Raw genomic sequence first — 22998 nt, forward strand, 5'->3', positions numbered from 1 at the left:
GTAAAAAGTGCTTGTTTGCATAAAAATCCATTATTTGAACTTGTGACACTTTCAGTCATTATTGGGTTTGGGGCACAGTGGTGCCCCCTACTGGTTACACCATCTCTCTTGTTAATGTGCTTATCTCAGCAATCTTTGGCTGTAAGTAAGGAGAGTCCCGGGAGCCAGTTTAGCAACGGCTCTTATCTGATCACTCGTCTTGGGACTGCAGGAGGAAACATGCAAACTCTACGCAGGGGGCACTCAGGATGTGAACTCCAGTCTCCTTACTGTCAGGCTGCAGAGCTACGACAACACATATATTTGTGTTTATCCCAAAACTAAACTATTAATGTAAAAAAACTGCTCGCAAATAATCTACGGTATAACAGGGGAGAGAAAAAATGTATTTAAGGTTCTATCGAGGTGCCCAGAAGACTTCAGAGCAGCTGCTGGTGTATCTTAGTTATCATTTACTAGACTTTCCTAGAAGCCGAGAGTTCAAATTGTTTTAATCCAAATTTAATGGCCGTAAGGCCCCGTGGAGGCTTCAGCTGTCTGTCACAAAGGAGTTTGTACATTAATAGTGTGGTACACTGGAGACCCGCCATCACAACTGGTGTGTTTACTCATAGGCCTTCAGAGGGATTTGTCGCTTGTTTAGCTCTCATGTCTTCGGAGGTAACGCTGCCATGGAGTGTCAGGCTGGCTCTCCTCTGTGAAGGAAGCAGCTCACCTTCCCTGCCTGCCGATCAGGACCCCTGAGGCAGCTCGTCAGCTTCTGTCCTACCTCTGCTTCACAGCCGTCCTCAGTGCAGATGATCATCACAGTAGATCTGCTGCCTGGGATTAGCTGATATTACATTTGATAATAAGTCGGCCATAAAGGCCCATGTAGGCTTCAGCGATCCTGACCGGAGTAATTACGTCACAGACGAGATGGAATGAGAGACAACTTAACAGTAAAGGTTTTTCTATAAATGACAATGAAGCTCTAATTATTTATAGTCACCATGAGTCACCAGGTTTGTCCTTATGCCCTCAAAGAGACGTGCTGCTTGTTGAGCCTGCTTTTCTTCAGAAGTACGGCCCATGTGGGTGTGCCAGGCCGGATCTCATCTATACAGGAAGCACCAGGAAGCACCCTGTCTGCTGATCAGTCGCCTTTCTCAGTGTGTCTGGAGGTTTTGAGGAAGCTGGTCAGCCAATTATTAAATGCAGCGTCTGTCTGGACTGTATTATAGGTTACTGGGAATATTCGGAGTCGGCAGGGGACCACAGCGGTTCTGAGTGCAGATTAAAGAGACATTGACAGACATGGACGCTGTTGACTCGACATCTCAGAGCAACATGGGGCCTGGCTCTGTCCTCTGTGACGTGTGTCCTGGGCCAGAACTGAGCGCCGTGAAGACCTGCCTGACCTGCATGGCCTCTTATTGTGAGACTCACCTCCAACCTCACAGGGTCTCTGAAGCGCTGAGGACACACAATCTGAAGGAGCCGATTAGAAACCTCAACGAGAGAATCTGCACAAGACATCAGAGAGTTCTGGAAATCTTCTGTAGGACCGATGAGACCTGCATCTGCTCAATGTGTGCAGCGACTGAACATAGGAGCCATGACATTGTGACACCTGAGGAGGAGAGAGAGGAGCGACAGGTAAGGGTAGGACTAGGAGTGGTAGAGGTTACTCTGGTGAAGGAGATGGCATCGTAGACAGTGAGTGGTTACTGTGGTCTTAAAGGGCTCAGTTTTATTAAAGTCCTTCTCAGAGTGAGGGGTCCTCTAGGATTCCTCAAAGAATGTCCTGCAAAGACACAAGAAAGACAGATGTTGGTGCGTCTTGAGTTCTTGGCCCCTGCTGGCTATTGTTGTTCTCACTCATGGATGTTTCTGTTGATTTTGCTTATTATTAGTTCATTATGGACTGAGTCTTCAAATGTCAGTATGTTTCTGGTGCTTTGATGTAGGACCACCTTGACGTGTGCGACTGCTTAACCTAAGCTGAGTTTCCATCTTGCCTTTCACATACAACCCCATCAATTTCAATGCCTTTGTCGAACTCCTCTTGGATAACGGAAAGTTTTGCTTTGCTCCTCTCCCATGAATCCCAATTTTCCACACTCATTTTATATTCCTTTGGTAATAAACTTTGACCTTAGCTGAGGCTTCTTTGGATGTTCTTCTAGTATCCTGTGGCACTTCTTGAGCGAGTTGTTGCTGTGCCCTTGGGGTTATTTTAGCAGGTTAGCTTTTTCTAAGAAGACTCTGCTCTGTTCCAAAAGTTTTCTATGTGGCTTTGTAATCCTGCAGAATTCCTTGGAAAGTTTCAAGAACTTCTTTTGCTAATTTTTTCTGGAGTTTCCTTTACCTGGACAGGTTGAGGTGATAACTTCACTCTCACAGTGCTGAATGACGGTGACAAATCGAGTCAGTGCACCCCGCCACCCCCAGGTCTGGCATGGGACTACTCTCATTCAGATCCTTTAGCTGCCTCCCATGTAACAAAAGACAAGAGGAAGTGGGAAAAATGGAGAAGGGCATTGGAAGATGGTGGACTGAAGATAAAGAAGAAGACAGAAAATGTTAGGTTTATTTATGACCTGGACTCAGTAGTTGGCCTGCAGAGAGAGCTATTTGAAAAGAGCGGAGAAGTTTAAATATCTAGGATCAGTGGTAGCTCAAGATGGAGAATTACTGTAGAGAGAGAGAGAGAGAAATCCACAAAAATTCAAAGACGGTGTCAGGAGTATTGTGTGATCAGAGAATGAAGGCAAATGACTAAGATGAGGTTAATACAATGGTGAGGCCATTAATGATGTATGGAGCTGAGACATGGGCAGGAGAAGAACTTAGTTGTGGTAGAAAGGAGAATGGATGAATGGAGTTACAAAGAAGGCCAGAATAAGAAACAATCAATCAGAGGTACAACAAAAGTGGTAGAGACATCTAAGACCATATAGGAAAGTAGGCTGAAGTGGTATGAACATGTAACAAGGAGAGACAGTAAATATGTGGGCCAAAGAGTGACAGGAATGGAAGTAAAGGGGAAGAGAAAATGAGGGAGGCCAACATGGAAGTGGATGGATACATTAAAAGAAGATCTGAAGGAAAAGGGTTGGACTGGGGAGAGGAAGTGCAGAAACAAGCTGTAAGGAGAAGGCTGATCAAGCACATCGACCCCACATGGAATTGGGAGGAGAAGAAGAAGAAGAGTTGGCTGTGTTCAGTCACTGGAGTCAAATTATCAGTCAATTGTTTTTATTTGGAACTAAGGGGTCAATCCAGCTGTTGCCTACCTTAATATGTTTAAGTAAGTTTATAGCAATTTAGAAATGGTTTCATGTGATTCCTCTGGTTTCCTTTATTGAATATTAAAGATCTGAATCCATATATGGTTTTAGTAAGACCACAATGCTTAAAGAACACATTCTAACACTCCATGTTGTATGCACTTTTCATGTTCTTCTCCTTCAGCTCTTAGTCTATGACGTCAAATTCAGTTAAGTTCCTTTCTAATCATCGCCATCACAAACAACAGTGGACTCTCCTGAAGCCCCCGGCATTCTCCCCACCACTCCTATGTCTTCAGACACTGACATCACCAGACAGTAACATTCACCCTTATGACATTCTTAATCTTCAGCTCACTTCCTCTGTCATTTTCCTTCCTTCATTTCATGTTTTTCAGTCTACACAAAGCTTTTTTCTCCTGATGTCAGATTTTTCCTCCCTTTTGCTCTTCCGTCATTATTGTAACCCCAAATGGCTTATTACACCTATTCCAGTGGTCCGTTTCTACTTTCCTAGTCATTTACAGTCCCCTCTGCAGTCCAGTCCCTCACACATTCATCTCCAAGATGTTATCCACTTTCTCTGCTTTCCTTCCTTGTCCTCCTTCTGTCCTTCTCTTTCCCTGCTGGACTCCACGTTTCCATCTCTGCCCTTTCCTCAGATGTCTCCTCATTTTGTCTCCTCACAGGATGACCTGGAAAACACAAAGGCTGAAATGAGAAGGAGAATTGAGGAGACACAGAACAAACTGGTGGAGATGGATGAGAAAGCAGAGAGGATTAGGGTGAGTCTTGTGTCCTCTTCACCTTGAGAAATGAAAGAAATTAGTGTCAAGTATATTGTGAAATATAATTATATTGTAAAATAAGAACACAGACACCATCAAAGGTTTGGTGGGATCCTCCTGTCACACACATGCGAATGGGACGCAGCCAATGGGCCTGATTAGTGATATTCCACACCAGACCAGGGGGAGCGAGGGGCACTGACTTTCTCTCACAGTCCTCTGCAGACCATTCACAGGAAATCCCACCAGGTTCCTGCAGCTATGATGACGACACTTCCGGTTCTGGTGCCCATGATGACGTCAGTTCCGGTCCCAGGCTTTAAAGCTGCCGTCTTTCCATCTTTAAATCAGTTCTGTCTTGGACTTTGTACGAGCCACAGCTCTTGGAAATGTACCCATTTGCAGCCAGGGCATATTACATGGGTGGCTGCCTGTGGTGTTATGGGTCCACAGCTCGTGGAGAAAAGGCCATTGATTTTAAATAAATAATCATCGCACCCGAGGCGGCCGTGAGGCGTTGTTATAGCGAGCAGCGGGCGATGCGTCGATGTGGCGTTCTCACCGTGTGCACAGGTGAGGAACTGCCCACATTAAATGATTGCTCCGTGGCTAATGCTGCAGCTGTGATGGCCCCTCACGTTTTTAAAAGAAGCGCAAGTCGGTTGGGGAGAAAGAGAGAGAATCGATTGGGAAGAAAGAAACGTTCGGAGAGAGAATCGATTGGAGAGAAAGAAACGATCGGAGAGAGAAAGGAAAGGAGAGGACGGAGGTTACCGGGAGCAGGAGCGGAAGCAGGTCGGTGAGAGGGAGAGAGCCGCGAAGAGCGGCGGACGTGCGGCGAATGGCGCCGTGGACAGCTGCATGGAAGCTGGGTGTTAGGCCGACACCCCGTGTTTGTGTAGATGTCGCTCCCGCTGAGCGAGCAGGTAGCGGGAGTGACCAAGGTGAAAGCGACGAGCCGCAGAAGGCCGCAGAAAGGCAGCGGAAGTCGGGAGGCTTGGAGTGGCAGTCCTTGGTGTGAGCGTCCTGGAGACCAAGGAGTCCAAGTCTCGAGGCTGGGATGAGAGCCAAACCGAAGCCAGGGATCGGGAGGTCTCCAGTCTTGCGTGTGTTTGAGGAGGGCAGCTGTAGAGAGCGTCTTGCCTGCTGCTTGGCCCATACGGGATAAGCAGGTGAGACGCATACAGAAAAGCACCGGATTTGTTTTTTTGTTTTAAAGACTGCTTCCAGGAGAAGATTTTAACCTTCGTTTTTAAAGGATTGTTGTGTTTATTTATTGGTTTTACCCCACGTTCGTTTTATGGATTATTTATTTAATGAATATGAAGATCTGCACTATTTATGAACACTGTTTTTGTTTTTGTTGACTGTTTTAAATAAAAGCACTTTTGCACTTTCTACCTTCCCCTTGCTCAGTAATTTGCCTCCATTGACTAGCTCACTCGGCAACATTATCGACGGTGTTGGGTTCGAGTGCTTCCAATAGCAAAGGGAGTGTGGAGCCAGAACCCACATCGTCACACTGCCCCAAAACTTTGATGTCTCCTGTGTGCTCTTATCACACCCTGTTTACTGTAGCAAAAAAAGGAAATGACGTCTTCACAGACAACCCCTGCCCAGGGTTTGTTTCTTGCCTTGTGCCCTGTGTTGGCTGGGATTGGCTCCGGCAGACCCCCGTGACTCTGTAGTTAGGATATACTGTATAGCGGGTTGGATAATGGATGGATAGATCACTCACTTTGAATATTTTTCCCCTCATTCTACAACCAATAAGCCATAATGAGAAGGTGAAATGCATTTTGGGTCTACGGCTTACATTCATTCACTTTCTTCTTCACCCTCATCCAGTTCTCCACCTCTGTGAGGCCTGCAGAAAAGCAGGACCTGGAATAGGCAGGAAAGTGACCCCCTAACCCATTAGTTACTGCTCAAGTTGGAGAAAATTTGGTGGTCTTTTCTTCTTGAACCAGTTGTGTAGCTCGTGATCATTGGGACACCGGTGTCCTTGACAGCGATGTCATAGATAGTGCCCTCAAGGCCTCTCTTCTCTACAGCACCTTGATGAGGTTGTTCTGTTTGAAAGTACTGGTAGAACAGCAGGACACTAAGAGCCACGCCGAAGTGCATTGTGCAAAAATGTGACTAATGGCAGAAGAAACAAAGATAATATAAAATATAACAAACAAGGGGAGAGCAATTAGTCCATGAAACCCGTTTGTTTAGCTAACAGCTCAACTGTCCCGACATCTCATTCAGATTCTTCTTAAGGACAACTTGTCAACAGTGCCAATCACACTGTTAGGTGACATAGGCAGCCACCGAGGACTCTGTCATCTGAGGGGGGTACCATTTATGAAAGTTGGGGGGTGCATACTTCAGAAACTGACAGGGACCATCACCTCTGATGATATTCAGTGGGCATTGCTACATGCAGGATGCTGTTTATGGAAGTAAAATTCCTCCATACACTAAAGGTCACACGCTCTGTTAAGTACATGGTGTGCACACAAAGGGGCGCTGTTTGTGCTACTGAAGGGGTGTGCGCTCCAGAGACCAAGGGGGACCACCCCACAGCTCAGTGCCATCTAATAGTACTGACTACCCACTCTGTATAATGAGGGGTGATGTCCGTCCACCCCACCTAGGGTTCAGAACAGGCTTGTCAATGGTTTTGTTACCCGTCATTGAGGCTACTCTTATCAATACTATAAAGTTAATATAACGCAGATTATAGTCGTACTAAAGTAAAAAGATCCACTTGGTATTTTGTATCCCATACAAGCACACAGGCACTGGTTATTTTATCTCGGCATAAAGCGTGTGCTTATTTCCCAATAACGGAGTGTTCCTTACTGTTTTATCTTGGTAGAGTAATATATTTATTGCTCTACTTTCCCCTATTGTATTATTAATATGTAGCCTTTGTCAGAATGCCTAATCTCACAGACTTACTGCTGTTTATAAGGTACTAGCAAAATACCCGCGCTTCGCAGCGGAGAAGTAGTGTGTTAAAGAAGCAATGAAAAAGAAAAGGAAACATTTTGAAAATAACGTAACATGATTGTCAATGTAATTGTTTTGTCACTGTTGTGAGTGATGAGTGTTGCTGTCATATATATATATATATATATATATTTACACACACACACATAAACATATATATATACATATCTATACATATACACATATATATACACACACACATATATACATACATATATATATCTACATATATACACATACATATACATACACACATACATACATACACACACATATATACACACACAGCTATTTCGTATCAGTGCAATACGCTGCTTGTTAAACTCCCGCTCTTACGTGCAAGTCTGCGTGGATATTATGAACTATCGTATTTGTTCAAGTTCTATTTAAATTTTAAATAGAAGGAATTTTTATTTAGTCGACAGAAATATCTTTGGTAGGAAAGGTAAAAACAGACAGGAATATTATTCGTGAATAAATCAACTCAAACCTTAAACAACTTATAATATTTTGCTCTCCATAAAAATATATCCTGTCAAAATTATACAAATTCAAATATGAACATGCTGCATAACAAAACCTGGAAATATAAATAAAATGTGTTCCTTTCAGCAATAACCAATCAAATCATTCAGTTGTCTTTGCTCAGATGTCATTTTAGAGCTGGACGCTTGGCATCTTTTTTTGGCCACAGGTTCGTTTCTGTTTGGTGTGAGGTTCTGTGTTGTGGAGATTCTCAGGATGGACTGCAGGTGCTCATCAGTGAGGCGACTCCTGTGTGCTGTTTTGTTAGTCTTTATCACTGAGAAGAGCTTCTCACACAGATATGTGCTACCAAACATGCACAAGGTTCGAGCCGCATGTAGACGGACTTTTTTTGTTCTTCAAAGTCACCAAAGCGCCGTGCAAACTCAGTGCGCTCAGTTTATCAGCAAAGTGCGTATTTGGGAACACCGTAGTGACGACTTGGTTTAACATTACTTGGCAACAGGGAAAGTGGGGCAAGTTGCACTGGTGCATTTGTGTCTCCCATAAAAGCAGCCTCAATTGAAATCACTTTGTGATTGTGCACGGGTTAAAACGTCCACTGAAGTGTCAGATTCTTATTTAATTCTTCTGCTTTCTGTATCTTGTGCATTGCATTCAGGTCTTTCAGGTTACCCTGATGTTTTGTCTCATAGTGCCGTCTTAGATTAAATTCTGTAATTACAGCCACATTAGCTCCACAAATGAGACACACGGGTTCAGTAAACATATACTCAGCCTCCCATCGGTTTTTAAAGGCTCTATTTTCAGAATCAACTTTTCTCTTCAGCATCGTGTGAGCTAGCTTCGCAATAACTTGCAGCATCATAAGCTAGACTTGATTAACATGGTAAGTGTTCGGCAAGGCAGCTGAAGCGCTGCATTATGGGATCTGTAGTTTATTGTGTTACCAGCGCTTCATATACCCGGGCCATTAATAACAATAATACAGTATATAAAATGATCTCGGGCGGATATAATTACGCGGGCGGATGTGGCCCTGCCCTTGAGTTTGACACATATGGACTAAATAGAACTTGAAAAGATATATTTTTCAAATGTGATCGCGCAATTCAGATAGAGTTGACGCGCACTACAGCCTGCATGCCTCAATAAGTCATCCTCCCCTCGCTCTTACTTTTTTACCGTTCATCTAATGAATACACTGAGTATGGCTTTACCAAAACAATCATTGATGGCGAATAAAGTATCCATTATTCGAGTATGTAGATCGGGTTATATATATACATATATATATACCCGCGTATGCAGCGGAGAAGTAGTGTGTTAAAAAGCTAGAAAAGAAAAGGGAACATTTTAAAAATAACGTAACATGACTGTCAATATACAGTATTTGTTTTGTGAGTGTTACTGAGTGTTGCTGTCATCAAGGATTTGATTATCATTATTTCTTTCAATCAGGTTCGTATTTGTAGGATGTGTTGTGTTCAAGTTACATTCCGTGTTTGTCAATTGTTGTAAAGATGACAGGTTTCATTCATCGATTCGTTTCTTACTGCATCAATAAACAGCTCGTCTTCTTCTTTATCTGAGACCTGACACACTGCATGCACGGGTTTTTTTACACTGTCTTCCTTTAGCGGGACATTGACTTTTTCCACCGTGTGCTTTGTTTCCGCAGTAGCTGGATTTATGAATATGCTTGTATGTGTCAGGCGCTTCATATTTTTGCTGCCTTTTCAATTGTGTAATTCGGTTTTGTTCAGCTCTTTGGAACTGTTGCTTTTATCTCTGCACTGCGTCAGTTCACGTGAGCGCTCGGTGTACATGCATCGAAGGTTCCCAGCTGTGCTGGTGCCATCTCGTGCTATGTCCATGGCTGTATTTAATGTTACCTTAGTCCTGGCACTTAAAACTTTCTCTCGCAGTTTCGCTGAGTTTGTGTCAAACACCACCCTGACCATCTCATCTTCCTCTCCATAAGCACAGTCCTTCACCCGTGAATATTTAGTGGGAGTTTGCTATTGGATTGCCGCTGACGGACGGCCTTATATGGGCAGGCACTAAATTACAAACGCCAGCGCAGCCTGTCTATAAACTTAATTTAAAGTGTAGGTTTACATCGTGCTTTGTTTCCGAAGTAGCAGAACTCATGAATATGGTTGTATATGTCACTCGCCGCTTCTTATTGTTTCGCTGCCTTCTCAATTATATAATGCATGTTTTCTTCAGCGCTTTTTTCAGGTCTTCCTGGTTTTCTATGTACTGCGTGATTACGTGGGAGGCGTGATGATGTCACACGAAACTCCGCCCCCACGGCGTTGAAGCTCATCTCCATTACAGTAAATGGAGAAAAACAGCTTCCAGTTTTGACCATTACACGTAGAATTTCGATATAAAACCTGCCCAACTTTTGTAAGGAAGCTGTAAGGAATGAACCTGCCAAATTTCAGCCTTCCACCTACACGGGAAGTTAAAGAATTAGTGATGAGTGAGTGAGTGAGGGCTTTGCCTTTTATTAGTATAGATTATTATATATAACTTATCCTCGCCTTCCCTTCTATATCTATAATCTCAGGCAATTAGATGTAGTAAAAAGACAAGCAGGAGTTAAGTTACACATAAAATAATGTATTATTGATAATATTCATAAATAATAATAAAATGCAAAGTACATTTGAATATTGGCAACCATACAACCTGATAAAATGGTGATGTGTAATTCAGGTGGCACACAGACTTGCAGTTACTTAAAATGTCTCTAGTTAAGGCATCGTTGGTGCTCAGCTTTCAGCCACATGTCTGTTCAATATGGCTGCTGAGCTGTGCTCTTCATTGTGTTGTCTTCATCATCAGATGTTAGTAACAGAGATGCTTCTTCATCATATGTTGGTTAGAGAGAATGTGGTTGAACAAGCAGATTTATGGGTTTTTTGTCCAACCCCTACAACCAATAGGACATCATGGTACTTAAAGGCCTCTGAGTCAAGCCAATTCCAAGCAGCCATACCTCAGACCAATGGGAGAAATATAACATCTTAACACCTGGCACCCCCCCAAACCATATGTTAAAGTACACCTTAGCCTACTTGCGGGTGTTGAAATACTTTAGCAGAGAAATACTCATCAAACTGGTTTAAGACACACCCCCCAAATCCTGTTGTAAAATTACAAAGAGACATAGTCGTAAATGGGAGGGCAAACACGAATGCCTCTCACCATAGTAACACTAAATTACATTGCTTTGCCTAAATTACAAATAAAGACATACAAAACATTTATCAAGTTACAGTAATCCCTCCTCGATTGCGGGTGTTGCGTTCCAGACCCCCCAACGATAGGTGAAGATCCGCGAAGTAGAAACCATATGTTTCTATGGTTATTTTTATATATTTTAAGCCCTATTAACTCTCCCACACTGTTTATAAATATTTCCCGCACAGTTATACAGTATATTCCCTTTGTATTCTCTTAGATATTAGGTAAGATTCATTGAAATTATGTATGTAAACACACTGTTTATATACAGTAAAACCTAAATATTATTTTAAAGATATCAAGTGTCTCCGATATCACATGGGTTACAGACATTACGATAGACAGGCCACCAGCAATAAATACGTACAATGCAAGAAAAATAGTATACAGTAAATGTGTGTACAGTGACACTAAACGTACGTACATGTACTAAGTACTGTAAGTAGAAAATTAATTATGGTTACTCACCAACGATGACACGATGACTTGTCGGATAACGATGAGTTTCATTTTACTGCACAACAAAGGAGAGCGTTACAGCTCTTCTAAAGGAGCCACTTCAGGCGATTGTGTAGCACCGCCGTTGTTCTTCTTCAATCCAAATCCCTAAAGCAGATCCCATCCAGACTACTGCCTTATTACATCCACTTACAACTCGTTTTGCACCCTGGTTAAAAGGACACTGTGGCCGTAGATCTTAAATTTCCTTTCCTACTTTTTAAATAAAAAGATTCATAGCCTCATTGATGCCGTAATGGCGTCCTACAGCTGTGTAGCTTTTCCCTTCCTTCAGCATGTCCAAAACTTTTACCTTTTTGTCAATCGTTAACATCTTCCATTGGCGCTTGGGCACGGCCTCTGAAGCAGCAGCAGGAGCAGATCATTTTGGAGTCTTAATGAAGGGCTTGACTATGCACAAAGATAAACAAAAAAGAGCACAAAAGTTAACTTTTTACACAGCGAAACACGTTGATGCTGAATGAGCGAGACAAGACTTCCTGGTTAACACCGCATTCAGCACCCAGGAACTTAACTGCATGCTCTGATTGGTTAGCTTCTCAGTCATCCGCCAATAGCGTCCCTTGTATGAAATCAACTGGGCAAACCAACTGAGGAAGCATGTACAGGAAGTAAAAAGACACATTGTCCGCAGAACCCGCGAAGCAGCGAAAAATCCATGTTATATATTTAGTTATGCTTACATATAAAATCGGCGATAAAGTGAAGCTGCGGAAGTCGAAGCGCGATATAGCAAGGGATTACTGTATATGCAAAATCTCACATCACAACTTTCACCCCAACACACATGCCTGACATGCTCTTTGTTACATTTTTTAACTTGACGTCCGAGTCATCAACAACTCACCAAACATCCTGAAAAGAGGATTCATTTTGCGACTCTGCGATTTGATGCCATACTGTGAGGAGAATGAATGTCAGTTTATACTGCCATCTAGTGGATAAAACTAAACATTACCTTCTAGGTGACTTTTTCTTCGCTATTTAGTCTTCTTAAATGCTTTATGTTGACCTTTTCAACGCCCACCTTGAAAGTGTTCAATTAGAATTTGAAATCTTTTAATATATAAAGAGAAAGCTGCCCCTGATATTTTCCATTCTATTTTTCCATCTCTTTGCTCTCTACGTTTATCCTTTGACATTTCTGTTCTCTTCTGCGTCAGTGGGGCTCCTGTGATTAGGTGATCCCTTATAGTTTTCAGTCTGTAACATGCCTTGGTCCAGTGCGGACTGTGCTTTTGCTGTTGAAATGTTCTTCAAAAACAACGAATCCACCAACACTATGCAACACGCCTTCCAAATACACGTCATTCCTTCTAACGGTGACGTCCCAAATTGGAAAACAATTATTCAGTGGGTGGCTACATTTAGACAGAAAATCTCCAGGCTGTCCTCGGACTGTACTAATGCCTGAAAACATCCAAGCTGTAAGGGCATCCATTTTGCAGTCTCCTCGATGTTCAGCAAGCAAATCTGACCCTGCCTTAGGCATTTCCAACATGTCTTTGATTTTGCATGAGGACCTTCATTTCCATCCATACAAAATGATGGTAGTGCAGGAACTCACTGAGGGAGACTGGGAGAGCCATAGAGAGTTGTGTGCGAACATTCTGCAAACTGTTCATCGAGATGCCATAGTCATGTTCACATTTCCATTTAAGTGGTTGCATAAATAGCAAAACATTTGATATGGTGCTGAAACCAACCCTCGTGAGCTTCATCAGAGACCCCTGCACAGTGAAGGTGCGCCATTGCAGAATTTGGCATTGTAGGCCTTAACTTTTTTGAGGATGGGGAACAATGGTCACCATCACTTCAGAATGTTACATTAAAATGCTTGAGAACTTTTTGCGGCCCCAACTGGAAAAGATGGATATGGTGGATGCCTGTAGCAACAGGATGGAGTAACAGCTCATTATGCATGGAGATCTATGCAAGTTTTGCGGGAGATGTTTCCAGGGAAGGTGATCTCCCTGTCTGGTGATGTCGGGTGGCCTTCATGTTTGCCTGATCTTGCGCTGTGTGATTTCTTCTCAAGTCGAAAGTATACACCCATCAACCTCAAAACTTTGAAGCAACCATTTGCGTGAGACTGAGCTCACAGTGAAACTCAGAATATATTTAAAAAGAGATTATATTTCATGATTAGCAAAATCTGAAAACTGACAGAGGAGGAAAGGTGTTTAGCTCCTGGAATGGCTTCTCCGCACTCATTTTGCACGTGTCTGCCTGTCACTTTAATATTTGTTCTTTAACCGCGAAGTGACAAAGTTTTGTTGAGTTGTTTCCTGTTAAGTGTAGATGGGTCACTGAGCTGTCAGCCATGTGTGATTGTTGTTCTGGTACTGTGATGCCCACTTTGCCAGTTATGATAACAATTTTGACGATCACAATCCTAAAAATTTGTTGGAGATATGAAAGACTCTTGGTGCTTTTCTCCATGGAGCGGCCATAACGTCAGCCTCATCAGAAGGATTCAAGACACAGGAAAGGCCAGTTGCTGGGTATCGACAAGTGGTGGGCTTCCTGTGTTGTGTGTCTTCCTGCAGATATTCAGCATGTTCTTAAAATTGCACTGTGCTCCTCCCTGGTGACGTGAACGAGAGCCATTAAACTGATCTTACTTGACTGGTGGGCTGCTGAAGTGAGGCTTTACGGAGCAAAAAGTGTTTGGAACCCCCAAAAGATGCTCTTTCTAGTGAGGTTCATGCTCAGATTTTTGTGTCGCCGTCATGAAACTGTACCTAAAATGAACCTCAGCTGTTCCTCTCATCACTGTTCTGCTTCCTTCTAATCAGAGCACTGTGAAGACAGAAGTGAGCGACCTCTCAGAGACTTTTGATTCTATTCTGATTCTGTGGTCAGTGGGCCTTGATCTGATTAGAGATCACGAGGACAGGGAACTGCGCAAGGCTGAACAGCTCATGATGCAACTGGAAAAGGAGATCAGAAAGCTGAGGAGGACACACGCTGAGCTGGATGAGCTTTCAGAGACAGACGATCACATCCACTTCCTCCAGGTGAGACTGAGAATCTGAAGGACACCAGCAGGCCTCTTTGACATACAGGTCGCTGTGTCTTATGTTCTCCTTTCTTCTTCATGTACTGTAGATGTACTCATCTGTCAGTCTACCCCCTGAAGATCAGGACTCACCCGAGGCCTCTGTTAATGAACTTGTCCTTCCAGAGACTCTGAGGATGAACCTGTCTGATCTGAAGAGGAAACTCCGGGAGATCAGTGGGTGGGAATTTGTGCCGAGCTATGAGGCTGGTGGGTAGTGGGACCTCCATTGCTTGAAGAAGAAGCTGCCTGGCATGTCCTGAGCACTCAAGGCTGACATTCTGTCTTTATTTTTCCTCAGATGTCAATACTTCTGGAAGCAGCCCACAGGATCTGAGCAGTAGAAATGGACTTGAAGAATGTGAGTCTTGTTCTGCTTTTGTTAAATGCAAGTCATCAAAAATTTTGATTTTTATGGTTTATTGTCCCTGAGAGGAGTCCTGTGGTGTAACGAGGATAGGCGGCCATAAGTGTTCACCATGGACCACTGGAAGTGTAAATAAACACACTAGATGGACAAAACTCCATGGACGCCCCAGCTGACTGACTTCAGGGGTTCAGAATGTCCTGCCCTGCCTTTTCCTCCACATGCATGTTTGTGTGCTCTTTGTCTTTGATTAATTTCAGTTGTTTACTGATCAATTGTCTCTCAGGTGACTATACTACCCACCCATCCATTATCCAACCCGCTATATCCTAACTACAGGGTCATGGGGGTCTGCTGGAGCCAATCCCAGACAACACAGGGCGCAAGGCAGGAAACAAACCCGGGCAGGGCGCCAACCCACTGCAGGGTGACTATACTAGGAGAGCTGAATTTCTTGTATGTGAACAAACTCAGGCAACAAATGGGATTCCGAGTCTGAAAAAGCTTCAGATCACTGTGCATGAATTGAAATTGTTTCACTCCTCACTCTTCACCACACAGCTGACGCTCAGGACCCCACTGAGGTGCTGCTCTCTGCTGGCTAACTTGACCACCACACCTCTGACTCTCAGCACTTTGATGTTAAATCATGAATATCAATCATTTAATTGAGCTTCGACATTTGATTTAAAATTGAAGTATTTAGACAGTGAGCGTTACGTAACACAACAGTGGTGTCACTACCCACTTTTTTGTCATGTATGCATCTCCTGACCGACCACGAAGGGGTCCCCTTTGGTGAATCGAGTACAATCATTAAAGTGAATGGGGGAGGGGTCAAGCATGATGGTCTAAGTGGCGGCCCACCGCGATCCACCTCCATGATAAACAATACCAACTTGTGACCCCAGCAGTTGAAAAACACTGTAGTAGAGAAGTCCTAAACACAATAATACCAAAACCTCTTCAAAATGACCACTAGATGGGGATAACTGTGTCAAACCCCGGCCAGTCACAAAAAGGAAAAATGCTGAAACTATACAAATAAAAAGATTTATTTTTGAAAACGTCTCAGAGGAGCACAAAAAATAAAAGAACATTAGAACAATTTGGACGAGAGCAGGCCATTAATCCCAACCAAAGCTCGCCAGTCCTATCCTTTTCATTCTTCTAAAATAACATCAAGTCGAGTTTTGAAAGCCCCTAAAGTCCTACAGTCTACCACACTACTTGGTCTCTTATTTCAAGTGTCTGTGATTTTCTGTGTAAAGAGAAACTTCCTAATGTTTGTGTGAAATTTACCCTTATAAGTTTCCAACTGTGTCCTCGTATTCATGATGACCTCATGTTAAAGTCACAGTCTTGGTCCACTGGACTAATTCCTTTCAGTCAGATCTCCTCTTCATCTCCTGTAAAGGCTCAGCTCTTTTAATCTTTCCTCATAACTCATCCCCTGTAGCCCTGAATCACCCTAGTTGCTCTTCTCTGGACCTTCTCTTGTGCTGTTATGTCTTTTTTGTAGCCTGGACACCAAAACTGCACACAGGACTCCAGATGGGGCCTCACCAGTGTGTTATAAAGTCTGAGCAGAACCTCCTGTGACTTGTACTCCACACATCAAGGCGCTATATAACCTGACATTCTGTTAGCCTTCTTAATGGCTTCTCAACACTGTCTGGCAGTTGATAGTCCACTACGACTCCTCAATCCTTCTCATAAGGTGGACTCTCGATTTTCCGACCGCCTATTGTGTATTCAAACCTCACATTTTTACTTCTTATAAAGAAGTTGCCTAACAAAGACCCCAACTCTAACTTTAACCCTAACCCTAACCCCATAGTGACAATCACCTCAACTTCAGGCAGGTGGGGGATTAACGGGTACACACCCAGAGAGGTATATGCCCCTAATTTCTCAGAGTTAAATATTCCTAACTCCATAGCAGCAATGTCCTGATACACAAATCCAGAAGGTGAAGTCAAAAACAAAGAAAAATGTTAAGAATCCAGAAAATTGACAAAAGCACAGAACAATCAGTCAATTGTGTCGAAATCACACAAACGCACCACTGTCAGCACATTCAATGAACTGCAAGGGACTGTGCTCATTCATCAGTCTTCACAGGATGGAGAGCAGTCCGCTACAGTTATGTGCTGGTGGTCCCACCTCGCTGGGGAACCACCCATAGTAGACAAAGAACATAGCAGAAGATACTTTGACATACAAAAACTAAATAATTACCATTACAACAGACATAAACGAGATTTCTGAACGCCAGCCCGGGGGTTAAGCCCTGACTCAAACGTAGCACATGGCAGTCATGTGACACTCAGAGATTCATGGAGGTCCCAAAGTGTTTGCTGCTCTGCTCCTCTTGTGTCACCATGACAGCTGATTTGTTTTCTTGTCTCTCCTTTCAGACTTCTGTCCGCTCACCTTTGACCCCAACACAGCAAACGCGTGGCTTCACCTGTCGGAGAGGAACAAGAAAGTGATATCTCGGGGGATAGTGTCCCCATGTCCTGATCATCCCGACAGGTTCGACTGGTGGTTCCAAGTTCTGTGTCAAGAGGCGCTGAGTGGGACTCGCTGTTACTGGGAGGTCAACTGGAGCGGAGAAGGGGCAGCGATGGGAGTCACTTATAAAGGAATCAGAAGGCAAGGAAATGGCTATGAGTGCCGCCTTGGCTTCAATGACCAGTCCTGGATTTTGTCCTGCTCTCATCTCAGTTGCTCTGTGTGGCACAATGAGACAAAGACAGAAATTAGTGTCCCCTCCAGTCAAAGAATAGGCCTGCATCTCGACTACACCGCTGGCTCTCTGTCCTTTTATAGCGTCTCAGACACAATGACCCTCATCCACAGGTTCAACGCCACCTTCACTGAGCCCCTCTATGCTGGGTTTTGGGTTGGACAGCGCTCCAGTGTGACAATCTGCCCTCTGTAACCATCTAGCCTGTGACTGGTGCCATTGGCAGGTCACTTGTTGTCTTCTTTCATGTATTGGAGTTCACTTTTTATTTCATTCTTAAATATCTAAGAAGCCCCCTGCCACTGGGTATTGTGCCATTGATGCTCTCTGAGTCATCATTCTGTGCGGTCATCAGCGTTAAAACAATGAGAGCAGATGGCTGTGAGCCGACATCCACTGAGAGGACATTAGGCGTCCCCCTTCAAGGTCCCGAAACGCTTCTTAGTTGAGCTTCTTTCATTTCAGTGTGGCTCAGTGATTAGCATGGTGGCCTCACAGCTCTATTTAAATAAAGTTCAAATCCCAGTCTGGTTGATATCTGTGGAATTTCTATGCTTTCTCAATCCTTAATGTTTTTATCCCAAGCCCCTTGTGGTAATCCGCGACTCCCAAACTTAAGTTGAAGAAGCCTTGAATTTGAAGCAGCGGTATTTATAAGGTCGTAAGGAAGTGCGCTTATCGTTTGTGTGTCGAGCGCACTGCCGCGGGAACGCGGGCCCGTCTAGTGGGTAAGCGCTGTGCGTGAGGCGCGGTGTGTCTGGACCCACGTGGAGCCGCTATAATGGCCGGTACGGGCTCCACCGCACGTGTTCATTTTTACACGCTGGTGTCCTCGCGGCCTTTGTTTGTATAAACAGGAGTGAGTCCGAGATTGTATTGTAAAGAAGTGATATGACTTACTGGTGAGTTGGCAATGGGTGTGCTTGAGCTCAGCATAGTCGTTGGCCGTCCCGGGGGACTTACACGCGCGACCGACAGGGGTTCGAGTTTAAATACATAGTTGCTTGGGGCGTGAACGCGCTGCCGTCTAACATTGATGTTGTTTATTCAACGTACATTTTCTCTTTCAAGCAACTTAAGTTTAGTCATTTAGTGTTGTAGCTTGAAATATTTGGTTTTAGATCTCAATCTAAGTAAAAAAAATGTACCAAAGTAAGTTATGGTGTAGGGAATAAACATAAAAATCTTATTTCAGTTAACCTAATATTTTAGGGTGTTCATGTGCTGTGTTTGAGGGGCCGTTTGTGTTTTCTTCCGGTCAAACTTTCCAGCGTGTTGGCTTTCCAACTGCAATAAAGAAGAAGACTTTCCTGAGTGGAGTGGACGTCGCCATCCAGGGGCCTCATGTATAAACGGTGCGTACGCACAGAAATGTTGCGTAAGAACTTTTCCACGTTTAAATCGCGATGTATAAAACCTACACTTGGCGTAAAGCCGCGCACTTTTCCACGGTACCTCATGCCTTGTCGTACGCAAGTTCTCCGCTCGGTTTTGCAGACTGGCGGCACCCAGCGTCAAAGCAATGGTACTGTTCCTGTGTGGTTACTCCTTAATTTCATGACGCGGCTTTATAAATACACTGAAACTGACCGCATATTGTTTATTAGTGTAATGCATCTGATTGTAATTAACTTGTAACAATATAATGGTCCAGGGAACAGCCATAGTATTCAAATACCATAACTGCTTTAGCGTTGTTACTCTCACTTCTCCTTCTCCTTCTTCTTCTTCTTCTTCTTCTTTCAGCTCGTCCCGTTAGGAGTTGCCACAGCAGATCATCTTTTTCCATGTTACTCTCACTGCACGACTCGGTGTATTTCTATCACTGTATCTGAGTGTGAATCACAGCAGCAGCTGATCAGAAAGAGAATTATCGGTATACAGTTTTAAGGACATGCTGTCTCAGCCACTGCAAAACGTTTTAAAGCCTTTCCTGTACGGACCTCGCGGTTCAGAAACAGTTTCATCCCAAGAACTTTAAATGCACTCAATCACTGCTCCTTGTAGAACTGTTAGGACTTATAAGTACAATCACCTCACTGTAAACTTGCACTACAGTTATAATATCTCACAACCTGAGCCACTTTATAAAGCGCGTATTTACATATGATGACGATATCATTTTTAAGATGAAATCCAGCAAAATATGTTTATTATATTATACAGATAAAACTTTAACTTCATTTAAATAATCTATATTCTTCACTGGGAGTGTCGTGAAGGATAGAATAATTAAACATGTACTACGAAGATATTTCAATGTTCCTTAAACGTTTTGAAGAATCGGCGCTAAGCTTACAGATGGCTTAACTTCTATTACAGAGCTGATTGTGTGGTGATCGGTTACTTGGGGAAAGAAAAGCAAGGACTGCAGTGACGTCTACGCCAATATATATTGAATATAAAACAGAAAGAGAAAATAACAACACAGCTAAAAACACAGCGACATATTTCGGCAAACGTTAAATGCTTGTGTCATGAGCACGAGGCGGCTATGCAGTGTCCGTAACAGACATGGCCATCCACTGTGCATAAGCTACCTTACTGACGGGCGGGCGAAGGAGCCACCGATTCTTCCTCTGCCCAGTGCCACCACAAGCCTAGAGCCGCCCCTGAGTACTGCTGCAATAAATTATTTCATCGAAGTGAAACTCATGTTTAATAACGTGCTTTAACTCCTATCATCATGAAAATGACCACGTATACATCTCAGTATTTGAGTTATTCAGAGAGCTGTAATATCACGAATGTCATGGATTCTGTACAGTTGGAGGAAGAGAGCCGGTTTAAGAAGCAAGTAGTGATTCACACACATAGATCACATACGAGTAGAAGATCAAATACAAAACAAAGCATTTAACGTGCTACTTTAATTACGATGTGATTTGAGAAACTGGTTAATTAAACGATTTTAAGATGAAGTTTATAATGTTCTACTAAATGACAAAATAAACTACGTGATTAAAGTGGAAATGTCGAGATTGAAGTTGACATTTCGTGCTTTTTCCTCACCGTGTGCCTTTTTTCTCTGTACCCTAATAAGCTTTCATATGACACTCAGACAGTGGGCTACAACTCGGCTTTCCACGGCGACTATGCCTCCACTTGGTATTAGCTGAAATTCTTATATTTTCCCCCGTGCTTTTCCCATTGTCTTTTCACAGAAGGCTGCGCTTAAGGGCGATTTATATTGATTTGCATATTCAAATAGGCGTAATTCTGGGAGGAGTTGGCGCGTTACATAATGCGCGTGCACGAACATTACTTTTCACGCTGATCGGGATTTATGTAGCCGAAGAACGTGGAAGTTGGAGTACGCACAGATTCCTGCATCTGGATCTTTCTGTGCGTTTTGGATTTTGTGCTTACGCCATGTTATAGTGCGAATTCTACGCACGGCGTTATACATGAGCCCCCTGGTCATTTTCAGCAGCAGACTTGCTCGTTATTTTTAAGGAGTTAGAGGCCAACAGGGTCGTGAGTGGACCTACAGTGAGCACCGCTGAGCTGTTTGGAGGAGCAGTTGGGATTTTAGCGGCTTTATAAATAGTCTTTTATATGTAGAGTTATAAATCTCCTAGTGATCATTTTTGGTGGACGTATATACACTTATTTGGTTCTGGGATAGTTTTTCATTTTGGGTTTGGTGCAGTTGTTTTTGTATCTACACACACACACTTGGTTTTGTTCTTCTGCATTTTTTTCTTTCCTGTTGGAGGAGCTTCTTGAGCCAAAGATTAAAGAAGACAACCTTCATTATTGGATTATGTGTGTAGTTTTTGTATGAGTGCACTGTTTTTTTGTAAATACAACATATTTTGTTTGCTTTTATTTATTTCTGAAGAAGTGTCCATGCTGAAGGACTGTGTCTCAAAGCCCACCTATCACTACTGCATCTTTGGTTGTACAGGACTCTTGTTAATAAACTTGCACCTTTCACCCTTCCATTTTTGTCTGTCTGTGTCTCCTCTCTCCACTGTTTTTGTTTGGTTCATAAACGATCAGATGTCCAGATTGTAGACTGGCACCCTACCCAAGGCTGGGTCCTTCCCTTCTGATCAGGATTAACTTCAGCTTCATGTGATCCTAAGTCTGGTTCATATGGACTCCTTGAATGAAGAGTTTGGTGAGCCGATGGATGACGGCGCCCGTCCCTTTCTTTTTATCTGCCCACTGGTTCTTTCCCCTTCTTCTCCACCAGACTCAGCTAACATGATGATGGCATTGACCACCATGACATTAGTGGCTCCTTAAAATGTCCTCACCAGGTGGACGTCTCCAGCAGACCCCATGACATCAACGCAGATACAGAGAGCTGCCAGCGTGACTCTGATGGAGTTTATAGGAATATGGAATAAAAATGAAGGACTGGGCCAACAAGTCCAAAACGAAGTGTTTATAATGAATAGCAAATAAAGCCGAGGTGAGGAACTGACATGGCACACACGTAAGGGTAGACCTAAAACAGACCTTCACTGTAACAAAGGAGATGTGCATTTTAAATTAAAGAAGAAGAAGAAGAAGAAGTAAAGGGGATGAGGAGAATACAACAAAGCGTCACAGTGTGAAAAGGAGAAAGTCGGGTTAGCTGGCAGTGAACAGAATGACCACAAGAGGGCGCAAATGCACCGTGAAATTATCTTCAGGTAGCGTCGCCTCAAAAAGACGAAGGGGTATTCGGGTGGCAAAAAAAAAAAAAAAAAAGTGAAATAAACTGGAACAGCGAGAGACAATTTGTCAGTGACGAGGGGGTTTGGAAAGCGAATGAATTTGAAAGTAGATTTGTTTTAAGCTTCAGATTCACACTGGAGGAGCACAAAGCCGGCACACTTGATTTGTATAGTGCGGCCATCATCGTTAGGGTTAGAGGCTATCATGAAGGTAAGGCAAGGCGCTATAAACTGGAACTCTTACACTGCTTATTGTGCATAGCAAAGAGAAGGGAATAAGGAAGACGAAGAGATGATGAAATTCTTACTTATGAGGAGAAAAATGTTGAAGATCAGAAAATAATTGTTGACTTGGAAGGAAGATTTCAAAGCCAAAGACAAAAGCCATCCTCGACGATGTCAATGTGAGGGATTGTCCTAAATGTTCTCCATGTAGGGACCAGAGCTCTCACAGTGGATGGAGCCTTTGTTCCTTTATCTTGATCGCTAAGTTCCAACCAGTATTTTTTCCGCTCTTTTGCGATTTCTTTTGCTTGAGCGTCGTCTTCTTCTAGAAACGTTTGTGGCGACCATTTCTTTTATTGTCACGTACAAAGTGAGTGAAAAGCCGTAAATACGAATTCACCAATCTGTGCAAAAAGAAACTCGCTGCAGAAATAAACACCTGGAATTCAAACTCTTCACATCGCGCACTAACAACACCAACAAGATGGGGTGCAATGGAACACACAGACGACGGAGCAGCAGTCCAGTGGGTGTTATGGGACGGCGCGAGGTGTTGATAAGGATTAGGATGGATGAAGCTGTTCTGAAGCCTGCTGG

At 43.3% G+C, this 22998-nt stretch overlaps 1 protein-coding gene across 1 annotated transcript; it reads left to right on the forward strand.

Annotated features, from left to right (window-relative positions):
- Positions 1–1139: 1139 nt before the first annotated feature.
- Positions 1140–18599, forward strand: LOC120536505 (tripartite motif-containing protein 16-like). The gene is made up of 6 exons (XM_039764899.1): positions 1140–1638; positions 3962–4057; positions 14125–14346; positions 14438–14597; positions 14689–14748; positions 17175–18599. Exons 1-6 carry the CDS (start codon positions 1297–1299, stop codon positions 17699–17701), a joined length of 1407 nt encoding a protein of 468 aa, XP_039620833.1. The 5' UTR covers positions 1140–1296; the 3' UTR covers positions 17702–18599.
- The last annotated feature ends 4399 nt before the right edge of the window (positions 18600–22998 follow it).

This window comes from Polypterus senegalus, chromosome 10 (genome assembly GCF_016835505.1).
Source record: "Polypterus senegalus isolate Bchr_013 chromosome 10, ASM1683550v1, whole genome shotgun sequence".
Lineage (NCBI taxonomy): Eukaryota > Metazoa > Chordata > Cladistia > Polypteriformes > Polypteridae > Polypterus > Polypterus senegalus.